The sequence below is a fragment of the Salmo salar genome, chromosome 05, assembly GCF_965601325.2.
Source record: "Salmo salar chromosome 05, fSalSal1, whole genome shotgun sequence".
In the NCBI taxonomy this organism is placed as follows: Eukaryota; Metazoa; Chordata; class Actinopteri; order Salmoniformes; family Salmonidae; genus Salmo; species Salmo salar.
In genome coordinates, this window is record NC_138295.1 from 80,940,403 (window position 1) to 80,953,437 (window position 13,035).

The window sequence follows — 13,035 nt, forward strand, 5'->3', positions numbered from 1 at the left end:
CTTCGGATGTCCCCACCCTTTTTGGTTCTATGTAGAAACCTTTTTGGTTTTAGGTAGAACCCTTTTTCCATGTAGCACCCTCTGTGGAAAGGATTCTTCATGGAACCCAAAAGGTTTCTACCTGGAACCAAAAAGGGTTCTTTAAAGAGTTCTCCTACACAGTACATTTATCTGAGTAAATATCACTCAAATTGAAAACAATTATACTCTACAAAAGATATAATTTGGTCCCAGTCTAAATAAAGTAAAAATTACTCTTGTTGCAGAGTTATTTCTACTCTATTCAGTGTTTATATTTAACTCCACAAACTGTAATGTTCTCTATTTAGAGTTACGTGGAAACAACTCAACTGCCAATTCACTCAATATAGCATTAAATATTATCAGTCAAGAGTAGCATTTGTACAACTAAACTTAACGTCAATAAATCAGAAGTCAGTATTTAACAAAGCACTTTATTCTTAAATGTAAGACATTTGCAATACGTACAGTTGATGTCGGAAGTTTACATACACTTAGGTTGGAGTCATTAAAACTAGTTTTTCAACCACTCCACAAATTTCTTGTTAACAAACTATAGTTTTGGCAAGTCGGTTAGGACATCTACCTTGTGCAAGTCATTTTTCCAACAATTGTTTACAGACAGATTATTTCACTTATAATTCACTGTATCACAATTCCAGTGGGCCAGAAGTTTACATACACTAAGTTGACTGTGCCTTTAAACAGCTTGGAAAAATTCCAGAAAATTATGTCATGGCTTTAGAAGCTTCGGATAGGCTAATTTACATAATTTGAGTCAATTGGAGGTGTACCTGTGGATGTATTTCAAGGCCTACCTTCAAACTCAGTGCGTCTTTGCTTGACATCATGGGAAAATCAAAAGAAATCAGCCAAGACCTCAGAAAAAAATGTGTAGACCTCCACAAGTCTGGATCATCCTTGGAAGCAATTTCCTAATAACTGAAGGTACCACGTTCATCTGTACAAACAATAGTACGCAAGTATGAACATCATGGGACCATGCAGCCGTCATACCGCTTAGGAAGGAGACGCGTTCTGTCTCCTAGAGATGAACGTACTTTGGTGCGAAAAGTGCAAATCAATCCCAGAACAACAGCAAAGGACGTTGTGAAGATTCTGGAGGAAAAAGGTACAAAGGTATTTATATCCACAATAAAACGAGTCCTATATCGACATAACCTGAAAGACTGCTCAGCAAGGAAGAAGCCACTGCTCAAAAACCGCAATAAAAAAGCCGGACTACGGTTTGCATCTGCACATGGGGACAAAGATCGTACTTTTTTGGAGAAATGCCCTCTGATCTGATGAAATAAAAATAGAACTGTTTGGCCATAATGACCATTGTTATGTTTGGAGGAAAAAGGGGGAGGCTTGGAGCCGAAGAACAACATCCCAACTGTGAGGCACAGGGGTGGCAGCATCATGTTGTGGGGGTGCTTTGCTGCAGGAGGGACTGGTGCACTTCACAAAATATATGGCATCATGAAGATGGAAAACTATGTGGATATATTGAAGCAACATCTCAAGACATCAGTCAGGAAGATAAAGCTTGGTCGCAAATGGGTCTTCCAAATGGACAATGACCCCAAGCATACTTCCAAAGTTGTGGAAAATGGCTTAAGGACAACAAAGTCAAGGTCTTGGAGTGGCCATCACAAAGCCCTGACCTCAATCCTATAGAACATTTGTGGGCAAAACTGAAAAAGCATGTGCGAGCAAGGAGGCCTACAAACCTGACTCAGTTATACCAGCTCTGTCAGGAGGAATGGGCCAAAATTCACCCAAGTTATTGTGGGAAGCTTGTGGAAGGCTATCTGAAACATTTGACCCAAGTTAAACAATTTAAAGGCAATGCTACCAAATACTAATTGAGTGTATGTAAACTTCTGACCCACTGGGAATGTGATGAAAGAAATAAAAGCTGAAATAAATCATTCTCTCTGCTATTATTCTGACATTTCACATTTTTTAAATAAAGTGGTGATCCTAACTGACCTAACACAGGGAATTTTTACTAGGATTAAATGTCACAAATTGTGAAAAACTGAGTTTAAATGTATTTGGCTAAGGTGTATGTAAATTTCCGACTTCAACTGTACATCAAAATACTGATGATAATAACATTTTGTACTGAAATGAAATGTTGGCCTCTGTTCACTTTAATACATGTACATAATACAGCTCAATATTGCAATTCAATACATCTAACAATGACATGGAGTATTTTGTGAAACTGACATCTCACATATCAAAAACACTGATGATAAAATAAAATTGGGGCCTCTGTAAAATATTTTGGCATCCTTTAAAAGTAAATTAAAAAAACAATATTGTAATACAATATATCTTGGTTTTAAAGAGCTTACTGTGCAGTTTTTAGAGTCACAGGAAACAGTATAGGACAATAAACAAACTTGAATCATCACAACTGTATGACATCTATATTTCAAATGCTTTGTGACAGAAAAGCTCTCTAACATCCACTACATAAGGTCCCTCTGTTGTACACCCAACTCTATATGCATTAAAATGCTCATCAAGACATCTTGTTTGTAGGGCAAAAGTATCCAACAGTAACCTCTCATCTTTAACAACAACATGGTGGATTTTCTGAAAACTGGCATCTCACAATGGACTTTAAGACAAACAACTAAAACTGAACGATACATATTGCCATGGTTTTTGGCCCATTTAACATTTAAAACCGAGGTGTCAATAAGTGCCTGAAGAGTCTCAGCCGTCCTGGTCCCTTTGCAGAAAAACAGCCACAAAGCATGATGTTTCCACCCCCATGCTTCACAGTAGGTATGGTGTTCTTTGGATGCAACTCAGCATTCTTTGTCCTCCAAACACGACGAGTTGAGTTTTTACCAAAAAGTTCTATTTTGGTTTCATCTGACCATATGACATTCTCCCAATCCTCTTCTGGATCATCCAAATGCTCTCTAGCAAACTTCAGATGGGCCTGGACATGTACTAGCTTAAGCAGGGGGACACGTCTGGCACTGCAGGATTTGAGTCCCTGGCGGCGTAGTGTGTTACTGATGGTAGGCTTTGTTACTTTGGTCCCAGCTCTCTGCAGGTCATTCACTAGGTCCCCCCGTGTGGTTCTGGGATTTTTGCTCACCGTTCTTGTGATAATTTTGACCCCTCGGGGTGAGATCTTTCGTGGAGCCCCAGATCGAGGGAGATTATCAGTGGTCTTGTATGTCTTCCATTTCCTAATAATTGCTCCCACAGTTGATTTCTTCAAACCAAGCTGCTTACCTATTGCAGATTCAGTCTTCCCAGCCTGGTGCAGGTCTACAATTTTGTTTCTGGTGTCCTTTGACAGCTCTTTGGTCTTGGCCATAGTGGAGTTTGGAGTGTGACTGTTTGAGGTTGTGGACAGGTGTCTTTTATACTGATAACAAGTTCAAACAGGTGCCATTAATACAGGTAACGAGTGGAGGACAGAGGAGCCTCTTAAAGAAGAAGTTACAGGTCTGTGAGACCCAGAAATCTTGCTTGTTTGTAGGTGACCAAATACTTATTTTCCACCATAATTTGCAAATAAATTCATTAAAAATCCTACAATGTGATTTTCTGGATTTTTTTTCTCATTTTGTCTGTCATAGCTGACGTGTACCTATGATGAAAATTACAGGCCTCTCTCATCTTTTTAAGTGGGAGAACTTGCACAATTGGTGGCTGACTAAATACTTTTTTCCCCCACTGTATATGGATGTTAAATTTTACTTTATGGGTTGGTTATGTAGGCTTCTTCTAACCCATCTCTTTCTACTACATATAATAATACGATTCAATTATATTTTTACATTAAAAGTCTATCAGAATTCCAGTCATTCCAATAAATGTTATGCCCCTTGATCTTCAAGAATAGGACTTGGAAATATGGAAGTATAGATTAGCCAAATTGTTTTATCTGAGCATGACCCCAAAATGAAGGACTTATTAGACAGCCCTACTCTGTTGTTTATTATTTTGTTGTCATGGAGGACTGATTGGGCTCATTGATTTGAGTTGAAAGATAAATTCTTCGCTCATGGAATTGCATGCTTTGAGCACTACTGAAAAGTGCAATTTACATGGGAAAAATGAATGCCATATGCTGCATTTGCTATAGGCCTATTGTTTACCTTTTTGTTGGTGACACTTGGATATCTTGATAATATGCAGATGTTTAAATGGCAAATCCACAGATGAAACAATAATAAAACGGTTGCCCCGCCTCTGTATTGGTAAAAAGCTAAGGGATGGTCCTGGAGAATATTTTAAATAAAAAATAAATAAAAATGTATTTCACCTTTATTTAACCAGGTAGGCAAGTTGAGAACAAGTTCTCATTTACAATTGCGACCTGGCCAAGATAAAGCAAAGCAGTTCGACACATACAACAACACTGGTACAGCCTCAGCGTTCACAGTAAAACAGTCAAATAAAGCTGGTACAGCCTCAGTGTTCACCGTAAAACAGTAAAATAAAGCTGGTACAGCCTCAGCGTTCACAGTAAAACAGTCAAATAAAGCTGGTACAGCCTCAGCGTTCACAGTAAAACAGTCAAATAAAGCTGGTACAACCTCAGCGTTCACAGTAAAACAGTCAAATAAAGCTGGTACAGCCTCAGGGTTCACAGTAAAACAGTCAAATAAAGCTGGTACAGCCTCAGGGTTCACAGTAAAACAGTCAAATAAAGCTGGTACAGCCTCAGCGTTCACAGTAAAACAGTCAAATAAATCTGGTACAGCCTCAGGGTTCACAGTAAAACAGTCAAATAAAGCTGGTACAGCCTCAGGGTTCACAGTAAAACAGTCAAATAAAGCTGGTACAGCCTCAGCGTTCACAGTAAAACAGCCAAATAAAGCTGGTACAGCCTCAGTGTTCACAGTAAAACAGTCAAATAAAGCTGGTACAGCCTCAGCGTTCACAGTAAAACAGCCAAATAAAGCTGGTACAGCCTCAGGGTTCACAGTAAAACAGTCAAATAAAGCTGGTACAGCCTCGGTGTTCACAGCAAACGCTGCGGTTGCTGGCTCGCCTCTCTAACCGTTACCAACCCCAGTATCTGTGCGGTAGTTCTCCCCCTCGGGGCTCATAATCTGACTACAGCACAGACCTGGCCTCTCTCCTCCAGACATGATGTCCCTGTGGGGCAGTCAGGGTATTTAACATTAACAGTCAACTTTAATGTCAAGAAAGGAAGGCTGGCTGCCACCAGGTTGATTTACGTATGTTGATCCCCTGTGGTGTGCGATGACAGCAGCTTCATCCAGGCCTGTGTCAAAGTGTTATTAAAGGTAAAATGTGGTTTTATTGTCTGGTTAATGTGTTATTATTTATTTTTATTTTTTATTTAACCTTTATTTAACCAGGTAGGCAAGTTGAGAACAAGTTCTAATTTACAATTGCGACCTGGCCAAGATATAGCAAAGCAGTTTGACACATACAACAACACAGAGTTACACATGGAGTAAAACAAACATACAGTCAATAATACAGTAGAAAAATAAGTCTATATACAATGTGAGCAAATGAGGTGAGATAAGGGAGGTAAAGTCAAAAAAGGCCATGGTGGCAAAGTAAATACAATATAGCAAGTAAAACACTGGAATGGTAGATTTGCAGTGGAAGAAAGTGCAAGTAGAAATAGAAATAATGGGGTGCAAAGGAGCAAAATAAATAAATAAATACAGTAGGGGAAGAGGTAGTTGTTTGTGCTAAATTATAGATGGGCTATGTACAGGTGCAGTAATCAAATCAAATCAAATCATAGTTTATTTGTCATGTGTGCCGAATACAACAGTGAAATGCTTACTTACAGGCTCTAACCAATAGTCTGAAAAAAAGGTATGTGTGTGTGTGTGTGTAGGTAAGTAAAGAAATAAAACAACAGTAAAAAGACATTTGAAAATAAGAGTAGCAAGGCTATATACAGACACCGGTTAGTCAGGCTTATTGAGGTAGTATGTACATGTAGGTATGGTTAAAGTGACTATGCAGGGGGGGCAGGGGAGGGCACACAATGCAAATAGTCCGGGTAACCATTGGTTACCTGTTCAGGAGTCTTATGGCTTGGTGGTAAAAACTGTTGAGAAGCCTTTTTGTCCTAGACTTGGCACTCCTGTACCGCTTGCCATGCGGTAGTAGAGAGAACAGTGTATGTGTCACATCCTGACCAGTATAGGGGTTATTGGTTATGGTAGTTTGGTCAGGACGTGGCAGAGGGTATTTGTTTTATATGGTTCGGGGTTAGGTGTATGTAGAGGGGTATTGTATTTATGTGTTCCGGGGTTTTTGGTGTATGTTCTTGTTTTGGGTTTCTAGGTTTTGTATTTCTTTGTTGGCCTGGTGTGGCTTTCAATCAGGAACAGCTGTACATCGTTGTTCCTGATTGGGAGTCATACTTAGGGAGCTTGTTTTCACCTGTCTCTTTGTGGGTAGGTGTATTTTGCACTGCTGTTATATTAGCCTGTGAAACTGTTGGTCTGTTGTTCTTTGTTTTCACTTTAATATAAATAAAATAATGATGAGCACGCAACCAGCTGCGCCTTGGTCCCCTTCTCTCTTCAACGATGGCCGTGACACTGACTGGGGTGGCTGGGGTCTTTGACAATTTTCAGGGCCTTCCTCTGACACCGCCTGGTGTAGAGGTCCTGGATGGCAGGCAGCTTTGCCCCAGTGATGTACTGGGCCGTACGCACTACCCTCTGAAGTGCCTTGCGGTAATTACCGTGCCAGGCAGTGATGCAACTGGTCAGGATGCTCTCGATGTTGCAGATGTAGAACCTTTTGAGGATCTCAGGACCCATGCCAAATCTTTTTAGTTTCCTGAGGGGGAATATGCTTTGTTGTGCCCTCTTCACAACTGTCTTGGTGTGTTTGGACCACTCTAATTTGTTGTTGATGTGGACACCAAGGAATTTGAAGCTCTCAACCTGCTCCACTACAGCCCCGTCGATGGGGATGTGCTCGGTGCTCCTTTTCCTGTAGTCCACAATCATCTCCTTAGTCTTGGTTACATTGAGGGATAGGTTGTTATTCTGGCACCACAACCAGGCATCCTCTACTGTCGGGATGAGGTCAATGTCATTCCAGGATACCCCGGCCAGATTGCATAGCGGAGAAGGTGCGGTGGGATTTGAAATGGTCGGTAATCTGTTTGTTGACTTGGCTTTCGAAGACCTTAGAAAGGCAGTGTAGGATAGATATAGGTCTGTAGCAGTTTGGGTCAAGAGTGTCCCCCCCCCCCTTTGAAGAGGGGGATGACCGCAGCTGCTTTCCAATCTTTGGGAATCTCAGACGACACGAAAGAGAGATTGAACAGGCTAGTAATAGGGGTTGCAACAATTTCGGCAGATAATTTTAGAAAGAAAGGGTCCAGATTGTCTGATTTGTAGGGGTCCAGATTTTGCAGCTCTTTCAGAACATCAGCTGACTGGATTTGGGAGAAGGAGAAATGTGGAAGGCTTGGGCGAGTTGCTGTGGGGGGTGCAGTGCTGTTGACCGGGGTAGGGGTAGCCAGGTGGAAAGCATGGCCAGCCGTAGAAAAATGCTTATTGAAATTCTCAATTATAGTGTATTTATCGGTGGTGACAGAGTTTCCTATCCTCAGTGCAGAGGGCAGCTGGGAGGAGGTGCTCTTATTCTCCATGGACTTTACAGTGTCCCAGAACTTTTTTGAGTTTGTGTTGCAGGAAGCAAATTTCTGTTTGAAAAAGCTAGCCTTGGAAATGTAACCACTCTCAGATTAATCGACAGAGCTATGGACACAAGGACTGGTCATCCATGATATCAAAATGATTGATATCAAAATGACTGACCATTCATGATATCCATGTTATGAGGCTATACAGTGTTTGTTTACATTTACAATGTTTACAAACATTGGAGTAAAACAATCTTATATTTTGGGTTCTCATGGAGTGTGACAGTTGAATTAAGCTCATGAGGTATTTATAAGTTATACTCTTCAAGAATAAAGGGATATATATATACATACAATTTTTAAATCTAAAAATGTATGTAGCAACTACAGATTGTCCCTTTTAAGTCTATTAAAAGTGTACAAGGTTGAAGATGTGTCCATTAGGCCTATGGATTTTTTTTGTTGATCAGCATGAATTAGATTGAGCAATAAAAGCCCCACTTTTATTCCATAGGCTTGGATCCGCACTATGCAGCTGTTGCAAGACAATTTTTCACCGGCTGTCAACTGGTTTCAAAAACAATGATTGATAGGCAGCTTAAACTTCTTGAATTCAACCATTATTGGGTTCAAATTCACATATAGATTTGTGAACAGCCATCCACATCAACCACAATCCATAAGGCGCAAATAGCTAAATGAGAGAGCAGCAGTGTAATTCACATCAATGCGCTATGTAGATATCAATAATAAGTGATATCTGTATCGCCGTAGACTACACCACTGCTGTCATCTTTACCTCCAAGCATTTATTCAAGTTGGATAATCTTTGGATGCCGACAGCACTCACACCATTGGAAGACATAGCTTTGACTTTAGACTACAGAAACCCATTCCTGCTCTTTTCTCGCAATCTATCAAACACATTTGGTGTGCCATCATATTGGTCTCTGATTTGTGGTCAGACTCGCTCAGGTGGAACAAACTTAAACTTGCTCCTTTTTACAATGCTGATTTGAATGTCATTGAAAAAACAGAAGTGTTAAAGATTTGTTTTCGCAAAAACATCCTTTCTGAATTTAAAAGTAATCCTTGAAGTAATCATGTCGTTTTTTCAAAAGTATCTGTACATGTAATCCGTTACTCCCCAAACCTGGCATGAGCATGAGTAGTGCAAAATAATCTGTTATCATGTAAGAAAAATGTATAAATGAAGGCTAGGATGTCATAGGATGCTATGTTTAAATTAGATCTAACCACATTTCAGTTGAATCTTGTGTCAACACAACTTGATCTGATAAACAGTAACTTTCTGTGCTCCAACAGTTGATCTGTCCATGTTTGTGTTTCAAGGAGAGAGACTAGAGAAACGTTCCAACATGGAGGGGACACACGGCCTCCTGGCCATCTTCACCATAGCAACATGTTTTCTGGTTAACGGAGCACAAAAAACAGGTAAGCATGTTTGTCTCCTGACATCTGAATCATTCCAGAATGCAGACCACAGTCCAGAATGGCATAAACAGAGAAGCATTGAAGAAATACCACACAAATACAAAATTATGACCAACTCTTTGGGGCTTTAGACTGTTGAGCAGTTATAAAAAATGTGTTTTTATAAAAGCACGATAAAAATTATATTTGATTAATAGATTGATTTATTGATTAATTGCTTTCATTGCTCATCCCATGCACAAAAAACCTTGTGGTTTAAACACTTGTACGGAATTCCATTGGCTGACGACTGTTTTCTTCCCCTCCCAGTCTGCAAGGAAGAGGCCGTGGCCGACATCGTCTTCCTGGTGGACGGTTCATGGAGCATCGGCTCAGAGAACTTCAAACAGATCCGCCAGTTCTTGTACACGCTGGTCAACAGCTTTGACGTGGCCCCCGACCAGGTGCGCATCGGTCTGGTCCAGTACAGCAACACGCCGCGCACCGAGTTCCTTCTCAACACCTTCCAGGACAAACAGGACATCCTGCAGTACATTAACAACCTGCCTTATATGGGCGGTGAAACCAACACGGGCCTGGGCCTGGACTTCCTGCTGAACGAGCTCTTTGTTGACCGTGCAGGGAGCCGGGTGAACGAGAACGTGCCCCAGATTGCCGTGGTGATCACTGATGGTGAATCAATGGACAATGTGGGGCTGCATGCCCTTAAGCTGAAGAAGCAGGGCATCACGCTGTACGCCATCGGGATCAAAGAAGCAGACGAAGATCAGCTGAAGGAGATTGCCACTACACCTCACAACCAGCACGTGTACAGCGTGTCGGACTTTACTGTGCTGCAGGGGATCTCCCAGAGCCTCATCCAGGTGCTGTGTACTACCATAGATGAGGCAAAGAGACCAATCTCCAAAGTGGTCCAAGGTACTATAACAGTGTATTTATTGTTTCCATTTGAAAAATATTCCTTATATATAAATGACATTATTATTTTCCTTCATCTCCAGAGTGCCTCAACGCCACAGTGGCTGACATTGTGTTCCTTGTGGATGGCTCCACCAGCATCATCCCTACAAACTTCCAGGAGGTTCGGAGGTTTCTCCACAGCTTCATCGAGGGGCTGGATATTGGAGCGGACAAGGTTCGCGTAGGACTGGCCCAGTTTAGTAATGAGATCCAGAAGCAATTCCATTTGGGGGAACATATGGACCAAAGGGCCCTACTGGAGCAAGTGGACAGGCTTCCACAGCTCGGTGGAGGCACAGCCACCGGCAAAGCCATTACTGTCCTTCGGGAAGAGTTTTTCACCAAGGCCAACGGGAGTCGCGCTGATCAGAGGGTGCCTCAGATTGCTGTGGTGCTCACCGACGGGGAGTCTGAGGACGATGTAAAGCTGCCAGCCAAGGCGTTAAGGCAGCAAGGGGTCATTGTGTTTGCTATTGGAGTTGGGGCAGCCAACATCAATGAGCTGAAGGATATTGCTAACAGGCCCCACAAGCATTTTCTGGTCAACATAGAAAGTTTCCAGGCCCTACAAACACTTTCTCAGGGTCTGCTGCAGACTGTCTGTGTCTCCATGGAGAACCAGAGGATGGGTAAGGGACTTTTATAAGGAAACATACTGTATGTTGTAACAAAGTGTGAATGTTGAACTTGCAAAGTATCTAATCCAAGTGACTTGCCTTAGTTGTACCATGGGATACCATTCTAAGCAAAATTATGCAACCTTGAGAGGCAGACATTGTTTACGGCTGCTTGTGCCAACATTAAAAGGACCATTTCCAAAAATGAAAATAAAATATGGCATAATTGTCATAACAATTATTCTTTATTTTTTCAGCTCTGATCCCAAAGTTCTCTGATATCTTCTTCCTGGTGGACAGCAATATGATGCAGGCAGACTACCAGCTGGTCAGAACCCTTCTGATGCGACTGGTCAACCAACTCAACCCGAGCACTAAAACCATGCGCCTGGGTCTGGCCCAGTTTGCCCAGGACACCAAGGTAGAGTTCTTTCTGAACACCCACAACACTAAGGAAGAGTACTTGGCAGCTCTCAGGAAATTCAGGCTGCCGCTGCGCCCCAACAGGTCTCGTCACCTGGGCGATGCCCTGGAATACGCCCGTGCACACTTCTTCACTACAGCGTCTGGTGGCCGTAATGAACAAGGCTACCGGCAGTTTCTAGTCACGGTGACAGGCGGGGATTCGAAGGATAACGTGATGAAGGTGGCACGTACTATCAAATCTGAAGGGACAACCATTGTGTCCATCGGGTTGGGTGAATCTACACTTCCAGAGCTAAAGTTAATGGCCACCTCACCATTCTTTTACCAGACTACAAACATCGCCTCTGTGCTAAAGACTGTCTTTGAGACTGAAGAGGTGGTCCCTGTGACTGACGGTAAGGGCATTTAGGGATTTTTGCTGAATTAAGTGGATATCTGATCTCTTGTGAAATAATTGCTCATTATACATAAAGGATAACACATTGCTGTTGACTAACAATTTCCTCTCTATTGCAGATTGCAGTGAAGCTTCACTGGCTGACATTGTGTTTATAGTTGATGAGTCTTCGAGCAATAGAACTGCAAACTTCCAGCTGGTTCGTGGATTCATCCACAAGATAGTGGCCGGCCTAGATATGGACTTCAACAGGGTGAGGGTGGGCATTGTCCTCTATAGCAACAAGGCCTCGGCCCAGGTCTACCTCAACTCCTTCCAAGAAAAAACAAATATCCTTCAGTTCATCAAGATCCTGCCCTACCGTCGCGGTCTCACATACACTGGCGAGGCCTTGGAGTATGCCAGGGAGAAGATGTTTATCAAGGAGAGGGGCAGCCGGAAAGAACAGGGGGTGCAGCAGGTGGCGATAGTCATCACCGGAAAGTCCCAGGACAACGTAACTTCTCATGCCACTGCACTGCGCAGAGCTGGTGTCACTGTCTACGCAGTGGGGATCAAGGATGCTGATGAGAACGAGCTGAGACAGATCGCTTCAGATCCCCCTAACAAGCACGTATTACATGTGGACAGCTTTGCCAAGCTCAAGACCCTGGAGAAGAGCCTGAAGAAAAGCGTGTGCTACAACATCCTTAAAAAAGCAGTCAAAGACAACGCAAGGACATACACTGCCAAGCAAAGTGAGATCAAAATGACTGTACCAATGCTTCTTGTTGTTTAATTTGTAGAGGAATGTTGATATAGATGTAATGTGGTCTCCGAGATGACACTAGTGCTTTCTTTTCTCTTTTGATTCTAGGCTGTTTGCAGACAGATGAAGCAGACATGTTCTTTCTGATCGACCACTCAGGGAGTATTGAATATCCAGACTTTGCTGACATGAAAACATTTATTAACGAATTCATACACACATTCCACATCGGACCGCATCATGTCCGCGTGGGTGTGGTAAAGTTCTCTGATACCCCAGCTCTTGAGTTTGATTTGACAACCTACCCTGACAACCCTTCAGTGGAGAAAGCAGTGGATGGTATCATCCAACTTGGAGGCGGGACAAGGACCGGATTAGCGCTGACCTCTATGGGTCCCTACTTTGATCGGGCTAAGGCCACCCGTAGTCACAAGGTTCGCGAGTACCTCATTGTCATCACAGACGGAGAGTCTCAAGACAACGTGAAGGATCAAGCAGCAAAGCTGAGGGCGCAGGGCATCACCATATATGCCATTGGGGTGAAGCAAGCTAACGATACACAGCTGCTGGAGATTGCTGGCAGCCAAGAGAAGAAGTTCTTTGTCAACAACTTTGACGCTCTGAAACCAATAAAAAATGACATCATCACAGATATCTGCTCCCCTGATAGTAAGGCAATCTCTATTGTTTTTAAGTGTTACATCTTATTTATTTTCTGATTTCAGTAAAAATATGAAACACCTTGTCTCTTGCCAGGGATTGA

At 42.3% G+C, this 13,035-nt stretch overlaps 1 protein-coding gene across 4 annotated transcripts in view; it reads left to right on the top strand.

The window, feature by feature from the left end:
* Positions 1–13,035, top strand: part of LOC106585541 (collagen alpha-6(VI) chain) — a 44,330-nt gene that overhangs the window by 6,182 nt on the left and 25,113 nt on the right. For 3 of the 4 annotated variants that reach the window (XR_006764364.2, XM_045712856.2, XM_045712854.2), the window contains exons 2-7: positions 8,996–9,124; positions 9,434–10,042; positions 10,126–10,713; positions 10,959–11,522; positions 11,644–12,261; positions 12,381–12,941. Coding sequence is in view for 3 of the 4 variants with exons in the window: in XM_045712856.2 (XP_045568812.2) it covers positions 9,007–9,124; positions 9,434–10,042; positions 10,126–10,713; positions 10,959–11,522; positions 11,644–12,261; positions 12,381–12,941 (3,058 nt within the window). In the remaining variant the exon portion in view is untranslated. The remainder of the gene's footprint in view (positions 1–8,995; positions 9,125–9,433; positions 10,043–10,125; positions 10,714–10,958; positions 11,523–11,643; positions 12,262–12,380; positions 12,942–13,035) is intronic. The other variant, XM_045712855.2, reaches the window with a different exon arrangement.